The sequence below is a fragment of the Lepisosteus platostomus genome, chromosome 4 (genome assembly GCF_059453375.1).
Source record: "Lepisosteus platostomus isolate fLepPlt1 chromosome 4, fLepPlt1.hap1, whole genome shotgun sequence".
Lineage (NCBI taxonomy): Eukaryota > Metazoa > Chordata > Actinopteri > Semionotiformes > Lepisosteidae > Lepisosteus > Lepisosteus platostomus.
In genome coordinates, this window is record NC_142614.1 from 45,904,757 (window position 1) to 45,922,803 (window position 18,047).

At 35.7% G+C, this 18,047-nt stretch overlaps 1 protein-coding gene across 1 annotated transcript in view; it reads left to right on the forward strand.

Moving 5' to 3' along the window:
• tbca (tubulin cofactor a) overlaps positions 1-16,315 on the forward strand; it is a 27,624-nt gene extending 11,309 nt beyond the window's left edge. The window contains exons 2-4 of the mRNA XM_088629614.1: positions 2,934-3,039; positions 12,022-12,108; positions 16,074-16,315. Of these exons, the coding sequence (XP_088485740.1) occupies positions 2,934-3,039; positions 12,022-12,108; positions 16,074-16,154 (274 nt within the window). The 3' untranslated portion in view covers positions 16,155-16,315. The remainder of the gene's footprint in view (positions 1-2,933; positions 3,040-12,021; positions 12,109-16,073) is intronic.
• Positions 16,316-18,047: the final 1,732 nt, after the last annotated feature.

Sequence of the window (18,047 nt, forward strand, 5' to 3'; positions counted from 1 at the left end):
TCAACGTCCCTCCTCATGATATGTCCATACCACCGTAACCTCGCTTCTCGCATCTTCTCAACCACATCCACCACCCTACATCGTCTACGGATTTCTTCATTTCTGATCTTATCCTTCATTGAAATCTGCAGAATCCATCTCAACATCCTCATTTCAGTTCTTCTCATCAAGTTCTCTTCCCTCTTTCCAACTGCCAAGCATTCAGCTCCATATAGTAATACAGGTCTAATCACAGTCTTGTACATTTTGCACTTTAACTTTCTGGGAATTTTCCTGTCACAGATTATTCCAGTTATTTCTCTCCACTTGTTCCATCCAGCTTTCACTCTTTGTTTTACTGCCTCCAGTGTTTCTCCTCCCTTTACCAGTTTTGATCCAAGGTATTTAAAGTCATCAACTTGTTTCAGTTTTCCTCCATTTGTCTCCTCAACATTGGTCATAGTATCTCCTCTTCTCTCCATTACCATTATTTCAGATTTTTCTGCATTCATTTTCAGTCCACCCTTTTCCAGACTCCTCTGCCATTTGAACACTTTCTCCTGTAGTTCTACTTCTGAGTCTGCCATCAGTGCCACATCATCAGCAAAGATGAGTTCCCAAGGCACTTCTGTTCTTACCTCCTCTGTCAGTGTGTCAATAATGTTTATGAAAAGGAAAGGACTTAGTGCTGATCCTTGGTGTACTCCAACTGTGATTTCAAACTCTTTTGTCTCTCCCTGTTGTGTTATCATCTTTGTAGTTGTATCTCTATAGGTTGCTTGAACTAACTTCACCATGCTTTCTGGTACTCCTTTCTTCCTCAAGCACCAATACACCACCTCTCTGGGCACACGGTCATATGCCTTCTCCAAGTCCAGAAAGGCCACATACAGCTTTTTCCCTTTCTCTAGTGTCTTCTCCTGTAACTGTCTCATCACAAAAATGGCATCTGTTGTGCTTTTCCCCGCTGAGAATCCAAATTGTGAGTTGTGGATCCTGATTATCTTCCTGAGTCTCTTGTCCAGAATTTTTTCCAGGATTTTCAATCCATGTTCCAGAAGTTTTATTCCTCTATAGTTTTTACACTCCATTGGGTCTCCTTTCTCCTTGTAGATGGTAACCATACTGCTTTTTGTCCATTCTTCTGGAATTCTCTCTTCCTTTGCAATATTGTTTAGCAATCTCGTCAGCCACTGAATCCCCTCTTCATCGAGGTTCTTAAAGTGTTCTGCTGCTATTCCTGATGGTCCAGTTGCTTTGCCCACTTTCATCTCTTTGATAGCTTCTGTCACTTCCTTTACTGAAATTTCTTGGATTGGTCCACACACTACGTCTGCCTCCACTAGGTTCTCCCTCTCATTTTCTACATTTAACAGATTTTTGAAGTACTCCAGCCATCTTTGCTTGATCTGTTCTTGTTTAATCAAGACTCTGCCTTCTCCATCCTTGAGTACCGCCACCCGGATAATATCTTTTTTCTGTCTCGCTCTATGTTTAGCAATCTTGTAGATTTGGTCCTCTCCTTCCTTTGTTTCAAGTTTCTCATACCATTCTTTCCAGGCTCTTTCCTTTGCTCTTGCTACACTTCTTTTTGCTACCTTCTTTAGTCTCTTATATTCTTGTAATTCTCCAGTGCCATCTTTCAGTGCCTTGTATGCTTTTTTCTTTTCCTTCAGTGTTTCCTGAACTTCCATATCCCACCACCACTCTTCATTTTCCCTCGGTCTGCCTCCTCTTGTCTTTCCACAAACCCTGGTAGCAGCCTCTTCTAGGATGTGGCTCATCTCAGTCCACTCTTTTTCAACTGAAGGCTCCTCTGTTTCCTCTGTGTTGTTTTTCATTTCTTTCACCAGCCTGTTGAAATCTACTTTGTTTTCTCTCAGTTTCCACACTTTTGTTCGTGCTGGGTGTTTCCTCTGCCTTATTCTTCGCTCCTTCAATATTGTGATGTCCATCACCAGTAGCCTGTGTTGTCTGGTAACAGCCTCATAGGGCAGGACTTTAGCATCTTGGACTTTCGCTCTATCAATTCTTCTCACTAATATGTAATCTATTTGGGTATCATGGCCTCCACTCCTGTATGTCACCTTTTGCTCATAATTCTTCGTGAACCCTGTGTTCACTGCAAACAATTCAAGAGCTTGGAGTGTTTCTAGTAGCCTTCCTCCTTCTTCATTTCTCTCTCCTAGCCCTCTCTGACCATGTTCATCTGGATAATCTGGGCATTTCTCTCCTAAATGTGCATTGAAGTCTCCTCCAATTACCACCATTTCATTTCCTGGGATTCTGCTAACCACTTCTTCGAGATCTTCCAAAAAGCTATCCTTTTCCTCCTGTGGTCTTCCTACCTGTGGTGCATATACAGAGATGATATTCCATAACCCACTCTCAAAAGCCACCTGTACATTGATAATCCTGTCTGAGTGTCTAACCACCCTCACTATCTTGTCTGCTAGGTCTTTGCACACTATCACACCCACTCCATTCATTTTGGTACTCTTTCCAGCATATAGAATCTTGTATCCCTCTCCTAGGTGTCTTGAGCTGTTTCCTTTCCACTTGGTTTCTTGCACACACAAGATCTCCACTTTTCTCCTTGCCATAGTTTCAACCAATTCTCTCCCTCTCCCTGTCATGGTGCCAGCATTCCAACTCCCCACTCTCATTGACTTAACATTCCTTCCAGGCCCCTTCACCTTGTTTCTTTTCTGTAGCCCCCACTCTACAGTTTTCCCCACAGTAGCATAATTTCCATTAGTACCCTGTTGGGACACAGCACTAATGGCGGACGTTGTTAACCCGGGCCCCGGCCGATCCGGTATGTGTGAAACTTTATCCATAGATTTAAAAAAGGTAATGTACCCAGTTTATTCAGGAGCAGAGTAAATTCGAACATGTTTCTGAAGTTCCTTTTTTTTTACAAAATAATAATGGCCTTCCACCCTGTTTTTCAGACTAGCAAAAGAAGAGGTTCTTTATGTTAAAGAAGCCAAGCAACAAGAAGAAAAAATCGAGCGAATGAAAGCTGAAGGGGGTGACGAATATGTTATTAAGAAACAGGTAGGCACTGAACCACTTATTATATCTATGTAGCAAAGAATGTGATGTTAGGACTTTACTAAACCATTACGCATAGTTTACACGGTTCTGTGCAGTGTTGTACTGTACTTGGAAGTCAGTTTCTTCTAAACATATAAGGTCATGTTTATCTTTAAGTTTTTCACATTTTATGTTTTTGGTTCTAATTGATAATTCCACTTTTTGAAAGTGACAGTCTTCTTTATTATAAAATTAGAGGGAGTGTCACTCATTAAGTCTTGGAAATAAATCTGTATATCGGAGAATAGCTCTGCTGGTGCTAATTGATAACAGAAGATACTACTGTGACTGGGAAACTACACAATGGAAATGTAATGATACATGGTAAATCTGTAAATCATATTGATTCTAGATCTCTTTAATGAACATTTCTAACAGTTTGACAACATGGGGAAATTGCAAGTTGATACAAAAATAAAGTGCATTTAGAAGACATAAAAAGAGGTTAAAAATGCTAATATTATTAGAAAAATTTAATTGCTTTACCAACATGCTGGCTAGTGGGTACAAACAGGAACTTAAGTATACCATTTGAAAGGAGAGGACAAAACAACATAAGTACAAAGGTGTAAACGTGTGATATGGGAAAACCAATTTGAATTGATCGGTGATAATTACCATAAAGGAAAGGGACCATTAAATAGAAGCTAGTTAAAATAATACTATACATTTCAACAACAAATATTCAAATGAATTAGTGGAGGTTAACACCAAATAGCATATTAGAGCCAGAATAAAACTAGGTCACATAATTGGCCTCTTCAATGTTTCATTCATTAAATTGGTAATGTCAAATAAACCCTGCCTTGGAGGTCTAAGTTTGAATTTCTTGTTACCTTAACTACAAGTTATACAACAGATTGTGTTTAATTTGCTAGTAATATGATTTGATGCACCTGTATTGCCATTTTCTCTGTTTAAAGCAAGCAACTGAAAGAAGTTGTTTGCTCAAGAGAGCTGGCAGTTGTTTGCTCCTTATTGATATGTTAAAGTCATATTAAATTTAGCATAACATGAGGTGCTGTAAGGTCAGTTCTGTTCATAAGCCACTTACATTATTACTGTTGTAATGCTTTCAGGGTGTATTTGGTTTTTTCCTACCACAACAACATTTTGATTTAATATAATTGAATGGAATTGGCATTTTAAGACTTTCGAGCATTCTTATCACCTGTCTTTAACCATATAATACAAAAGCACATTTGCTTTGTGTCATTATTAGGTTCTTATTTGCTGTAATTTGTGGTAAGTTATCATATCATGAAAGGAATTTTCGTGAAATGTTTAAGAACTTTTATAGAATAGAAATGTAGCAAACATTTTGCTTTGTACAGATTTGTGAGGAGGATATCGGACAGGTTTAAGTTCAATACCATGAAGGTTAGTAATTTGTTCTAGCGCTCCTCTTTCTTTATGACCTAGAAAGTGATATTTATCCATTGTACGAGGTCAGAGAAACAGAACAGTCTTTTCAGATTTGCTAATGAGTTTAATTACATTGTATAACTTTCAAGAAATTTTATGATTAGTAACACATGTTGCCAATTTAGAGCCACTCAGAGTGACCGCTGACCCAAGTCCTCCTTCGTTTCAGGTTGTCATTCTCTCAGCACTGCATATGAATGACAGCCAGAATGAAGCATGAGCTAGCCTTTGTCCCTGTCTTCAGTGCCTCTGTGCTTAAACTCCAAAGTGAATGTTCTAATAATTTTGCAAAATAAAATCTCCATACAGAATCTGTTACTTATTGATTTTAGTCCTAAAGTCCCCAAAAAACTGCATAAGCCTGGTTATCACCGTTCAAATGGTTTGCTTTATATTTCAAAAATTCAAGGTAGCACAAAAGTTTGTATCCTAGAAGGAGGTTAAATACACTGCTAAGATGCTATCTTCACAGAATGCTTAGAGGGGTAGGAGAGGCAAAGGTAAAGTTATATTTTTATATAAAATGCTGTTTTATAGTACAACAACATTGTTTTTAAAGGTATAGGCTATGTAATGTAGGAGGCAACAGTGAGATTTGTGTAATAAGCAGTTAGCCATCTAATCTATGTACAGTGCCCTGAAATACTATTCACTGCCTTCCAGTTATGTCCCATTTTGTTGAATTACAAATAATGTAGACCTGTACACATTTTTTAAAGTGAATCTTTTAAGAAAAACTTGAATGTTCAAACTGAACACTTATATATGAAAGAAGTTTAATGTCATCAGAAACTGCAAATAGTAATCAAAACTAAAATATGTTGCTCAATCCCTTTGGTCCATCTATCTTATTTGATTGTTAGTACCTCATTAATCTGAGAATCTCTAGAAAGAAGTGTTTCTTTATGTAGAAAGACATGTTTCTCTGTAATCTGGAAGTGTTTCTAGAAAGAACCCAGGATATCGCCTTTACAACAGGGGTGGTACAAACTACCATTTATGTTTCAAATTTGTTTTAAAATAGTTGTAAATGTGTCTCCACATAAATGTCTTTTTTTTCAAGCTCAGTGTTTCCCCCTTTTATATCTGTTTTTACTATCTGCATGTAATATTCTGTAGTTGTCTATATGAAACATGATGTGCCATATGTTGGGTCAATTATGAATTCTAAATCTTTGATTTTCTTTTGTAATTTCAATGTTTCCTTATTATTCCACTTTGCTGTCATTTTTAAACTTGATTAAATTAGTTTAGCAACTATACCAGAATTCAAAAAGATTGATATAACTTGGGAACAGCAATGGTCCTAATATAGATTCCTGTGGTACTCCAGTAATTACATCCTTCCAGTTTCGCACTCACATTTACCCTAATCTGTACTCTTTTCTGTCAGGTTGGTTATTCTCAAATCAAACACGTGCGGTACCTTGAAATTGTGCTTGTAATTGGAAATTAATGTTTTATGAGAAACTTAAAAATTCACAGACCTTCTGAATCTAAATATACCATGTTGCATCTTCTGTGCTTGCTCAATACTATTGTCGTTTGTTCAGAGACCTCTGCACACGACTTATTTCTTCTAAATCCATGGCGACTGCTTCCGAAAATCCTGTTTCCATCTAGAGTACCATCTAGTTTGAATTATTTCCATTGCCTTACATGTAAAGAAGCAATATTTGTCTATAACTACCTGGGTCATGTACGTCACCCTTTTTATGGATAAACCCTTGCTACATAAGCAGTTTTCCAGTCAGTGGGTAGTTATAACAGTTTTAAGAATGTTGTTTCTTGAATTTCATGTAATGTTATTACTAGTGTGCAAGTACTATTAGTTCACCATACATGTGCCAGATAATACAATTAAAAGTTAAACAAGATACAGCTTTAATAGTAATGCATTTTTCTATTTCCTGCAAACAAATACATTTTAACAAACAATCTGTGCTGAAAAGGTAAGTAAACCCGTTGTGATAACATTAAAAATAAAAGCCCTCAAAAGTGTTTTAAGGTTTTTGCATACACCTTGAAAATTGCTGACGTTTTTTTAAATAGACACTGAAAACTGCTTAAGCCCATATTTTATGCTGTGTTCCTTAACATTTTGTCTTTGTCCCTTGGTTAAGTTTAGATGTTTCTGGCTGTGAAATAGCAACCAGTTCCAGTGAATTACCAACACTTGAGACAGATATAGGAGAGTATGATTTTGTGCCACAAAAGACTGATCACTCTGTAGTGATAGAGTAGTAATACAGATTCTATTGTAAAGGACATAACCTTTGGACAAGTGCCTTTTAGGGGTATGTACACAGAAAAGCTAATGTGAGATCAGTACTCCTATACAGCAAGTGAGCTGGCAGTGTTGTCAGCGAAAGCTCCATCTTTCCTTCCGTTCATGTTCACAGTGGCACTTGGAAGTGGAAAATGGCAGATGGATCTGACAATGTGCTTTTTGGAATAGTGTGTTTATAGTTTTCGTCCATGTTTGGTAAGTATGAGAATCACCACATTAGATTAATAATTGTTAGTTCCAAACAGAGGCTATAGATAAAATCATTTTCTAATTTTACAAAAAAAGTGTACAGTCTATTACATGCATATTATTTGTGGTGTAGGTTATTGGATATGTAATTTTTCATTGGCTGGTTTGGGAAATCTTATAGCCCTGTTGCAGAAGGTGGTGTTATTTTCAGCAGGCAGTTCACGTTTTTTCAATAAAAATTGGAACTTGCACTTTTAAAAGAATTATGGTTTCGTATTTTAAATAAATTCATGGCAATTTATTACAATCAGTTAGACATTTAAGGCGGATTGCTAAGGTTTATTAGAAAAGAGGGTCAACCCTTATAAATATTGCAGCATATTGCAGCTAATGCAAAACAGATGTATAAAAAGCAAAATATATTGTATTAATTGGAAGGGGGAGGGGATTGTTAGTGAATTAATTTATTGGCATTCCAGTGTTTTCCTAGTTCATATTAAGTTCTGAATGTTAGATTTGTGGTCCTCAGTTGCACTGTGCATTGTAATTCCTTTCTCAGACACCACTCACATTTATACTGTACATTTCAGACTGTGATCTTTAATGATGCCCCTTTTCAGCTTAACAAGAAAGGAATTGTAAAAAATCTCAAATTACTGATCATACAAGGGCTGCGGCAGTGCTTGTGATCTTACTACATTATGTTGAACTAAACAGAAGCCATTTTGGACTGTGCAGCATTAGCCCCATATATATACTTAGAACTGGGTTATTATTAAAGAGTTTTCTGTAGGATGATGATTTGAAAATGTACTTTAATACATGCATGATCATTCAAAGAATAGCTGTGAAGTTGAAAAAAGGGAAACATCTGTAATGTTTCATCTTGTGAGCACCATAACCAACAAAGGATGCTGTCATAGGAAGATGTTTTGTAAGCCCTTATTATTAACGCTGAGCTTGCTGTTTTTGTGATGTAGTGAGGGTAGTGTTTTCTTAATGTGTGATTCTAAAATTGTGCATGCAAACTTCTGACTTATTGTACCCTGATGTTGCATAAGATGAGCAACAACACATTTCTAAATTGATTTAAGTTTTAATTTTCTCATGTTAAGAGGTTGAGACCAAAAATATTGATGTTAAAAACTTAAGTTGTGGGGTTAGGAGTAGGGTTAAATTGTGATCAAGGTTTTCATTTGAGAGAATCAATATTTTATTACAGCTTTCCTTATCCAGTAGTGATGGGATCATTCCAAGGTATTGAAAAGGTTATCTGTATTTCAGTTGTTTGTGTGTCCATTAGTTTAGTACCACTCTGAAACTCATCTTACTTCATCCAGAGAATCAGCACTTGCATACTGATTTTTGCTATTCCCCACAGATGTTGTATGTATTTTGATACTTACAACCAATATAACCAAATTAAATAACACTACTATGAGTATAGTGAGTATAAATATATAGCTGGGATTATAGAACAAAGCTTTATTTTCATCATATGTTGTAATATGCCTTGGCACACTTTTTTGGCAAAATATTTTTACCACACACTTAGTTTACAATATAAACTAGACAGATAGATAATACTTTATTAATCCCATAGGGAAATTGATGTGTTACAGCAGTCCAGCCCAAGACAAGCAAAACAGACATCAGAATAGTTATAAAACAAAAGACAAACAAAATAAATAAAAATAAATATTTTTTTATTTTTTATTTTAATTTTAAATGAAAACATACTATACCCTGTATGTTTTCATTTTAATTATTAAAAGAATTAAAGAAAGTTTATCAATTTCTTTTCTACATGATTATAATTCCATAACTGATGGTCACACTGTAGTGTTACTTTAAAGTAATTCCTTGCTGTAAAAAGCCATGAAGCATCTTTGTACTGTATCTGCTTAGTGTATTGTGAACTTTGACAATGACTTCTTTCCCATTTTCTTAGATGGTTGTCTTCGCCGGTTCATATAGCCTGTTAAGGTCACAGTCTTTCATGTATCATGCCATCCAGTTCCACGTCTGACAATCTGTAAATTTAATAGACAGTTGTAATAGAAACAAATGACAGAAAAATTCTGCTGCCTTTTTTTGCTGACATCTCAGTACTGTTGGAAGCCGCAATAATGCATATTGTGTGCGAGAGTGTAAATGTGCTTTAAGCTCCTCACTAAAAATGTTGACATCTTGCAATGCAAAAGAGCTCAGCAAAGCAACCTATCCCTAACATAACTAATAGGTTAATGAAATCATCTTAGTCCTGCAAATGTGCTTAGTTCTGGATAGGTTTACCAAAATTATGGATCCTCCTCGGTTTTGGAAAAATGTATGTTTGGTTGCAGTCACTTTCAAGAGTTTTATCGTAATTGAAATATTAGGTCTTCACCCCCATTCACCGTTTTTTTTTCATCTGTTGGTTTTGTATAGATATATAAAAAATGAATTATTTTATAGTTCTTCCCGCTTGTCCATCAGTCAACATCCACTTTGTTGGTGCTGGTTAGGTATTATCGCAAAGCTAATTTTCCTGAGATGTGTAGGCTGGAAATAAGGTTTGGAAAAGGTCATTATTTATTATAATTACTAATATTTAAAACGGTTATCCACACTGCCAGCACTCAACTTTTAATTTACTGGAGAAGAAACCAGTTGATATATATTTTTTTTAAACTAGTCCTTTTTCATTAATCATATATGTAATTTACTTCTCATGAGTGTCTAGGATGAGGTCTTCAGTAATGTGAAGAAACAAGCCCATTATCTTCGACTGAATATGACCTTTTTTTACTCCCATACTCTGCCTACGCCTCTTGTTACAGTGCTTGTCAGTAAACATCTCATTTCCAGAAATCTTACTTCTTAAAATAACTGTGCCAATTACATTTGCATTTACGTAATTTAACAATGTATTAAATATGAACTGTGTTCAGTTACAAGGCTGCAGAAAGCTGCAATAGTTAACAAGAACTGTCTAGGTAATTTCTGTGTCTGATCATGCTGGTCAAGACCTTGCTTCTCAAGCAGGGTGCCAGCTTGGTAATTCCATTCTATGCGGTTGGTGAGAATAATATCAGCCCTAACACATTGTGCAAGGTTGAGTAATAACTTTTTATGCATGATAAGCATCAGGAATATGAGCCTGCTGATCTCTGCTTTCCATTTCTATAGACTTTTGTTTTTTAGATGGAGTCTCCTGCAGCGCGCTCCCAGTTTGATCAATAACTCAATAACATTTTTCATGCAGTAATTATCTGTGTGATATTATCCGAGCACAGTGTTTCTTTATTACCCAAAAGCAACTGGATATATAGAGAGCTGAATGTGGCTTCTTTTCATTATTAAATTAACAATAGCATGCCATGCTGTTAAAAATAAACCTAAAGAAATCCATGTTTTATTTTGGTTTGTAAATTTTGGCATCCTGTTTTGTCCGTTGACTAATCAAGCCCATTTTTCATTACAGCACCTTTGTACTTACTGTAGTTTATGCTGGAAGGTAAATTTCTGTGCAATTTAAGTGTCCTCAGCTACTTAAATCCAAGTCCATGTTAAAACATCTTTGAAGAAATGAGGTAATTTGAAGCATCATCTAATGCAGACCACATGGGTTACTTCTGGTGACCTGAAAGTTTCAGAATCTTTTTAACATTAAAGACCAGAAAATAATATTTTGTAGATTTGTCCTCAGTTCATGACATTGATAAGAGTGGGAGGAGTGAAAAATCTTAGTTGACAGTTTAAAAGCTAAACTGGGATAAAAATCTGCCGATGCAGTGGCTGCAGCTCTTGTCTGGGAGTTGTAGACGTACGATCCTTTGAACATTAATATGTTTGTATGAACTGCCCTTTTGAACTCCTCATGGAAAAGCGACAATCTCTTGCTACCAGTGACACTCTTCCGTGGCACGTGTGTACTTTGTGTTGCAGTGAACAACATTTCTCATTTTAACCGATGCTATCTCATGTGTGAATGCAAAATATTACATTTCTCCTCTGTCCCATTCACATGGATTGAAATGTTGGATTTATTTGTTGAAATAGCACTTGGCTTTTTAACAGTGGCCTGGAGTTTGTACTGTATATGACAATATGGCATTACTCTGAAGTGTGGTAATATGAACTGTCCAATAAAAAGGACCTTTGAAAAGCAGTAGCTGAATTGGGTTTATTATTTTTTTACAGTGCTGCCCTTGTTTCCCAGGACTCGTGCAGTGTAAATGTGTAATTTTTCTTTCCTTTGTAAAGGTCACACTATTGCATATAATGGTGGCACACATGATTTGAGAAGAGCAGAAAGTTGGATAAGTATGCAGAGAATATTTCTAGCATTTCTCTGAAAATAATGCTTTGATGGAAAACTAAACGCGACTGTTGCTTAGTGACAAGATCATGCACCTTAAAATGTTCTCGTACAGTTGGCAATCACCCAGGAGTAATCTGGAACTAGCAGGCACCAGGAATCATGCAGAAGTAGCCATGAAGGAAATTGTCATGCTTCCTTTTTCATAGTCAGAATTGTCAAGGGCTGGCATGTATCAGAAGGACTTCTGAAATAATAAAAGGATACAATCAGTATTTTTTTAATAAAAAGCCTGAGTATTATACTCAGTCAGTACAGTGCAGATAACAATATGGAAATAATTCAAAACATCTGCTTTACATTTCTCTGTAAGTGACATTTCATAATAATTTTATTAAGAGCGGGTTTATTGCTAAATCATTTCTGAACTTTGTTCAGAATAAATGGTCTCTGTTGCAGTGAGTGATATAGCTTCATGCTTTTGGACAAATTCTTAATTGTATAGGAAAAAACATTTTATTTTAATAATGACCTTATCTTTAAGCAGTGATGTAATAGTTTGAAAGCTGTATAAGAACTTTCGTCTCTATTTTTTTTTTCATTTTCCAGTTCATATTATAGCAGAAATTGCGAACACAGCGCAACAGGGAAGCATCTGGAGCGGATTCATTTTGGCTCTCATTGCACATTTCTCCTTCTAACGGCCTGTTGGACATGTTTGTGTTTGACTTTGCAGACAGAAGTCCTGCAGGAGTCTCGAATGATGGTTCCAGATTGTCACCGTCGCCTGGCAGTGGCTCATGCAGAGCTCGCTCAGTTATTAGTAAGTTTACCTTCCCGTGCCCTCTTCAATTAAATGGAACTGTTTCTATCGATATTTAGAATCATTATGTCCAGGAAAAATGTGTAGGTCCTAGGTTAATCTACATTGCCACACAGTACGTCTTAAAAACAACAGATGTATTTGTAAATCTACTGTTTGATTTACCTCTGCTGCTATGCCATATACCATTCACAGTGGTACCAACAGCATCTAGAGATTCCTTCTACAGTAATTTTACTGTTTTCTAAAGGTTTTGTTTTGTTCGATGCTGTTATGTTTGTATACAATTCCAGGCACTGTGGCAGTCACATGTTTTAGCCTGTTACAGATGGTGAGGGGAGTAGCTAAGGAGCACTTGCATTCTGCACTATAGCATCAAATGATGTTGCAGATTTTTTTTTTGTTAGTGACTGCATCTGTCAGTGTTGGCATTGATCTCTTGGTTTCAAGGCTAGATTTCCTAAAACACTCTTTGTAGTGCTGCTTACTGATTACCTAATTTGAAGTATGCATGACTCATTGTTTGTCGTACTCCTGTAGTTCCACTGTAGGTTAATTTCCAAAAATTAAATTGCGAGGGGCAGGTATGGACTGAACAATTAGAATATTAAGGAAGTATATTCATTATATATTCAGTGTAAGATATTAATAGTAATATTTAAGTACTGTTTATAAACATGTTAATATTCAGGTTTTCAGGAAGTTTTGTTGTTTTCATAACTGTTTTGTAAACCTTAATGTGCACATAAACTGAAGAGGGAATTATCCCCTGATTTTAAAGATTGTTTAAATATTTTCAAGAGGACCATTAGAATTCTTAAATCGGAGTTTGTGGTATTTCACTTAAGAATATAGACAATTCAGATCTTAATGATCAAGTGAGCAAAAAGAAATGAACGATGTTACTAATTGTGAAATGAAGGAAAAACTGAAGCATCACAACAATTAAAGCAAAAACAGAAGAACACTTGGGAGTCATGACAGTAAATTAAAAGACCTAAAAGGATTGTATTTGTTAGTATGCAATAATTTTTTATTCGAAAGATTCAATGCAATTTGATAATAATAGAATTAATTGTCATAGCAGGTGACCAAAATGCCATGTGTGCAGTGTTCGTTGAAATTAGTAATTGACTTGGGTTCCCAAATGGCTCACAGTAAAGTCACTTGCTCCAAATCTAGCTTGATCTCTGTGCGCCTTTTCATACTGGATACGCTTGCAAATGAAGCAAGTGTAGTGCACTTATCAAGTATACTCAGAACGTTCCAGGGAAAATGTCCTCAGATCATTTCTCTTTCACACTGAAAGTATATTAAGTACTCATAGAAATGTACTCAATAAATTATTGATTTTTAAAACTTTTTGGGAACATTTTCTTTCACACTACACATTTGCAATAGCATTGATGATTGCATTTTATTTCAATATTTCTTCCAATTAAGTTCAGAAAGAAACTGAATACAGAATTGTGAACAAGGCTTTTGTGCCATTCCCTCCTTAGGCCATGGGTATTGGGGTGGAGTATAAATTCTCTTTATGTGGACAATAATATATATTAGTGGGGGGTTAACGGATACCTTTGTTCTATCATGAATGATTAGGGTCCAATATAAATGTATATATTGATAAGATATTGAGGTCCAAATTAAATTCAGAGCTAAAGAATTAGGAAGTTAACCAATATGGTAGACTGCAAAGGAACAAGTAATAGGTTTATTCCATGCTGAAAAAAACACAATGTTCCGCCTGTGTAGTCTTCTTCAGGTGTGAGCAACTGAAGAAGCCTCCACGGCCGAAACTTTGTTTTCTTTCTTCTTTTTTTCAGCATGGAATAAACCTAGTACTTGTTCCTTTGTAGCCTACGCATGCTGGCGCACCTACCCACCTGAACTAATATGGTAGACTGTTGTGTTACCAAAATAAGCCTTTGAATGCACTTCACTGCTCTATAGATAATAAGAGTTATCCCTGTAAGCTGCAGTGCTAAGCGTAAAAGTAGGATATATTATAAAATTGTCTTGGTACAATACAGTGGTTAATTTAATGCTAGTTCACAGCAGACACACAAATGGCAAAAGGATAATTTGCTTAATAGTTTAGTCATTGTTAATAGCCAGACATAAAGTCCTGAGGTGTCAATTGTGTAGAGGTCTTCAGACAACAATCAGGCTTTTACATTTAGAATGCAGTAATATAATTATTTCTGTTCTGGATTTAACCTTTAAATATTTAAAATTTTGGAAAACCATAGTTATATAAATCAATATTGGCTTGTAAGATCATTTTCTAAATAATAGTAAAATTAGGCATCATCCTAACAAATACTCCAGCATAACAATGGATTCATTGTTTTTACACTGACATTTTTTGTCTGTAGTGTTTTTTGATTACACTTCTGATTTGTGAAATAAACTGAGTGTTGATCTATACATGTGCTGAATATTATATCTAGAGTTCAAGAGTCTCCAAAACCAGCTCTGCATTCCAGGCAAAGCATCTGTGTAACTTCTGCATGCATGCCAGGTGTTGTGGAACCCTGCACTATACTACTATTTTTTTTTAACTACAAAACTATTTTAAAAATGTGCAATAGGGGACATGTTTAGAGCAACATGCTCATTTCTGTAATCCATTTGATACATTTTGTAGACCAAATGTATATAATGCCAGAGCGCAGTAAAAAATATTCAGATATGGTTAAAAATAGATTCATAAAAGCATATATTGGAAGTGAACCTTATGATATATCCAAATCCACAGGATAATGAGGGGTGTTATAAAATAAGGTGTAATCGGGCTATATTAAAACTGATTTAAATTTCAGAAAGTGCCATTCTTTTCATTAATATGCGTGTTGCCTTTTTTTTACATCCTGATTCAGCCTGGTTAGTGCCCTTGAAGTCTGGCACTGGACCAGGTTGTTTTTTCATGCACCTTGAAAGTAAAAAATAATCTAACCATATCTGATACGTAAGCAGCTGTATCAAGAACACCCCTCTGGAGTCTTCTCTGAACAGTTCAATTTAATCAATTTAACGTTGCAAGTTCAGTTTGGTCTTGTCACTAGTCAACTGTGACTGGGATTCCCCAAGCGGTGGCGCACAGTTGGCTGAGTGCCACCTGGCGCAGGGCAGGGATCAGTTGGTTAGGGGTCCTGTGCCTGTAAGCTCCTAGTGAGGTCAGTGAGGGACGAACCTCTCCTCCAGCCAGTCCTGAACCCTCCTGTACAGTATATGGCTACTGGGCTAGTGCCATGTCAAAGGATGAATAGCTTGATGGGTGAGTGTTGCGGTGACCTGAGATGTACACACACAACTGGCAATTCCGTGCAGAATAAATAATTGATGCTTCTAAAGTTATATAAAAAATAAATTGGTTATTAACTGGATCTAATGTCAAATCTTAAATCACTGGTATCTTTACACCAAAACATATATGCAAACTGTATATCTTAAAAAATTAGCTTTGATGGGAAATGCTGAAAGAATCTCATAATAGGTGAGAAAAAAGTTGCTCCCTTTTGTTGGTTAGAAGAAACCTGTACTCAAAAGACGTTTGTGATGTCATTTGTGATGCAAAAACTATAGGTCCCCGTTAGTTATGTTGATGGCAGTAATTTTATTGTCAGATGTTACGTGTTTTAGTTCATACGTAATTATGAAGAACATGGTATAACTTGCAGCGCCTTCATGAAAATATCTAAGGGTATTTTTAAAGAACTAAATGAAAATCTAGAAGAACGAAATAAAAATGTGAAGTTCAATATAAATGCTGATGTTAAGCATGTTGTTCTTTTCCTTAGCAAGCTGTATAGAGAAATTATTCGATCTGTATACGTCTTAGATTCTTCAGCCTAACAGAAAACTCAAAAACTTTAAACATAAAGAACTATATATAATTCTGTAAATCATATACTAGCAGAAGCTATCTAGACTTCAAAAACCTTTTTGTTTTTCATTTTCAGGAAACTGAAGCAGACCTTGCAGATTTAGAAGAATTCAAAGAGGCCAAAACTGTGCTGGATTCGGTGAAGCTAGAGGGGTGAACTGTTTTAAGTACTTCTGAAGCTGAAGTGTCCATTCCATGAAGATGAGACCTCTTATGAAAAACAAAAAATCAAATCAGACATGATGATTTTGTTTTTGTTTTTTTAAGAATACATGTGTTAAAAATAAAATGTATGAATAAATGTTAATTTATGGTTAATGTTCTTATTTCTTCTTGTTTTATTTTTTTTAATGTGCAGGATTGTAATTCTGGACAGTCTTCTTCACTTCGTCTTCACTGGAATTTCCTATGTTTCAGTGTAAAAATAAGCAATTTAGCAATCTAATAACGGTTTCTTTTGCATAAATGTACTTTGACATCAATCCACAGATCTAAAAATATGGAAAATACACTTGTTGCAGAGTTTACTCCTAGAGTTAACAGTCAATAAATTTGTGTTAATTTTTTATTGACTTGGTTGCTGTAAGATCTGTTTTTTATTTAATAAGGCTAGGACTTCTTTCAGTCTAATATAGTTCTTTTTTTTTGCTAGTTATTACTTAAATGGTTAATATCAGCAGCATATGTGGTAAAAGAACCAAGCCTATAATTGGTAGTGGTTTGTCTAGTTTTGACTCGACAATGGTTCTGATCTTTCCAATTGACATCAGTTCTGTTTGAAGCTGAGTAGTAAGAAATTTGCCTGCCCATTGATGCCACAGTCTTGTTGATGAATAAGAAAAATTAAATGCCATTGAAATACAATAAGAAATGGCAGTATGCATATTGTTAAAGAACTTATCATTGTCCATTTAACATTGTTTGACTTGCTTATTCTTAAGAAATGAGTTCCCTGTGGAGTTTGATGGACACATTCCGAATGGCTTCTCCCCTGCCAATGGAAATGGTGGAGGAGCAAGCATGACTGCAGACACTGCTGAAATTGAATTGTTCAACATGACCTTAGTGGTGAATAGAGGCAGGGGATTTGATAGACGTGCCTGGCAATTTATGGATGTAGTTGGAAAAGGTATGCAGCATAAAGCTGTTGACTTGGGCAAGCTACAAACCTAAACCACTGGGAAACTGGTGGTAAGGATATCGCAAAGCACAGGATTTTATTTCCACTGTATTTCTGCAGTTAAATCTAGTTTTTATTTCAGTAATTAAGATAGTAATGGAGTTGATCACATTTATCTTCATTTAATAAGCCTTAGGACTCACACAGTTCCATATTTTTGGTAAATAGGTGAAATGTGGAAAAAAAAGATGTTACTGGGAATGACAGTGTCTTTGCTTGCTTCCTTTTGCTTAAAGGAAAATATATTATCCAAGTCAGAATGTAGTCCTAATTATGTAAATCATAAGGACACTATACGTATATATATATAAGGTTATAGCAATCTGGTATGCTCCAAACAGATTCATTGTAAGCTTCATTTAATGTGTTTATTTCAGGATGATTGTTAAGGCTTTTCAGGACAAACTTTATCCTTGTGTATACAGAAGCTAATAGAATGAGAGAAATAGCATTGATTCACCACAGCCAAATCCATTTGAAATAATTTTGAGAGTGAGACAGTTACAAGTAATGTTCATAAATGACTATCTCACCCCACCTGTTATAATGCTATGCATCTGAATCACATATTCTTATCCCTTTTTTGCACAAAATGGGATAAGAATCACAAGTCCCTGTTATCTGGGACCTTTTGAGGTTACAGATAACAGACATTCCTGTATTTTCTATCACTCCATTTCATTTGGCAATCTGGAAACTGCAGTGTTTTTTGGGTGAAGTGTGTCGGTAACAATACAGTTTTATGATGGTCAGGAAAGAATGTATCACCCGTCTGACAAGAAAACTCCAGCGAGTATCGTTCTTTGAAAATAGAGATATGTGGAGCTTTTGACCAATGTGTGTGATGGGCTTGTGTTTTATAGTATCGAG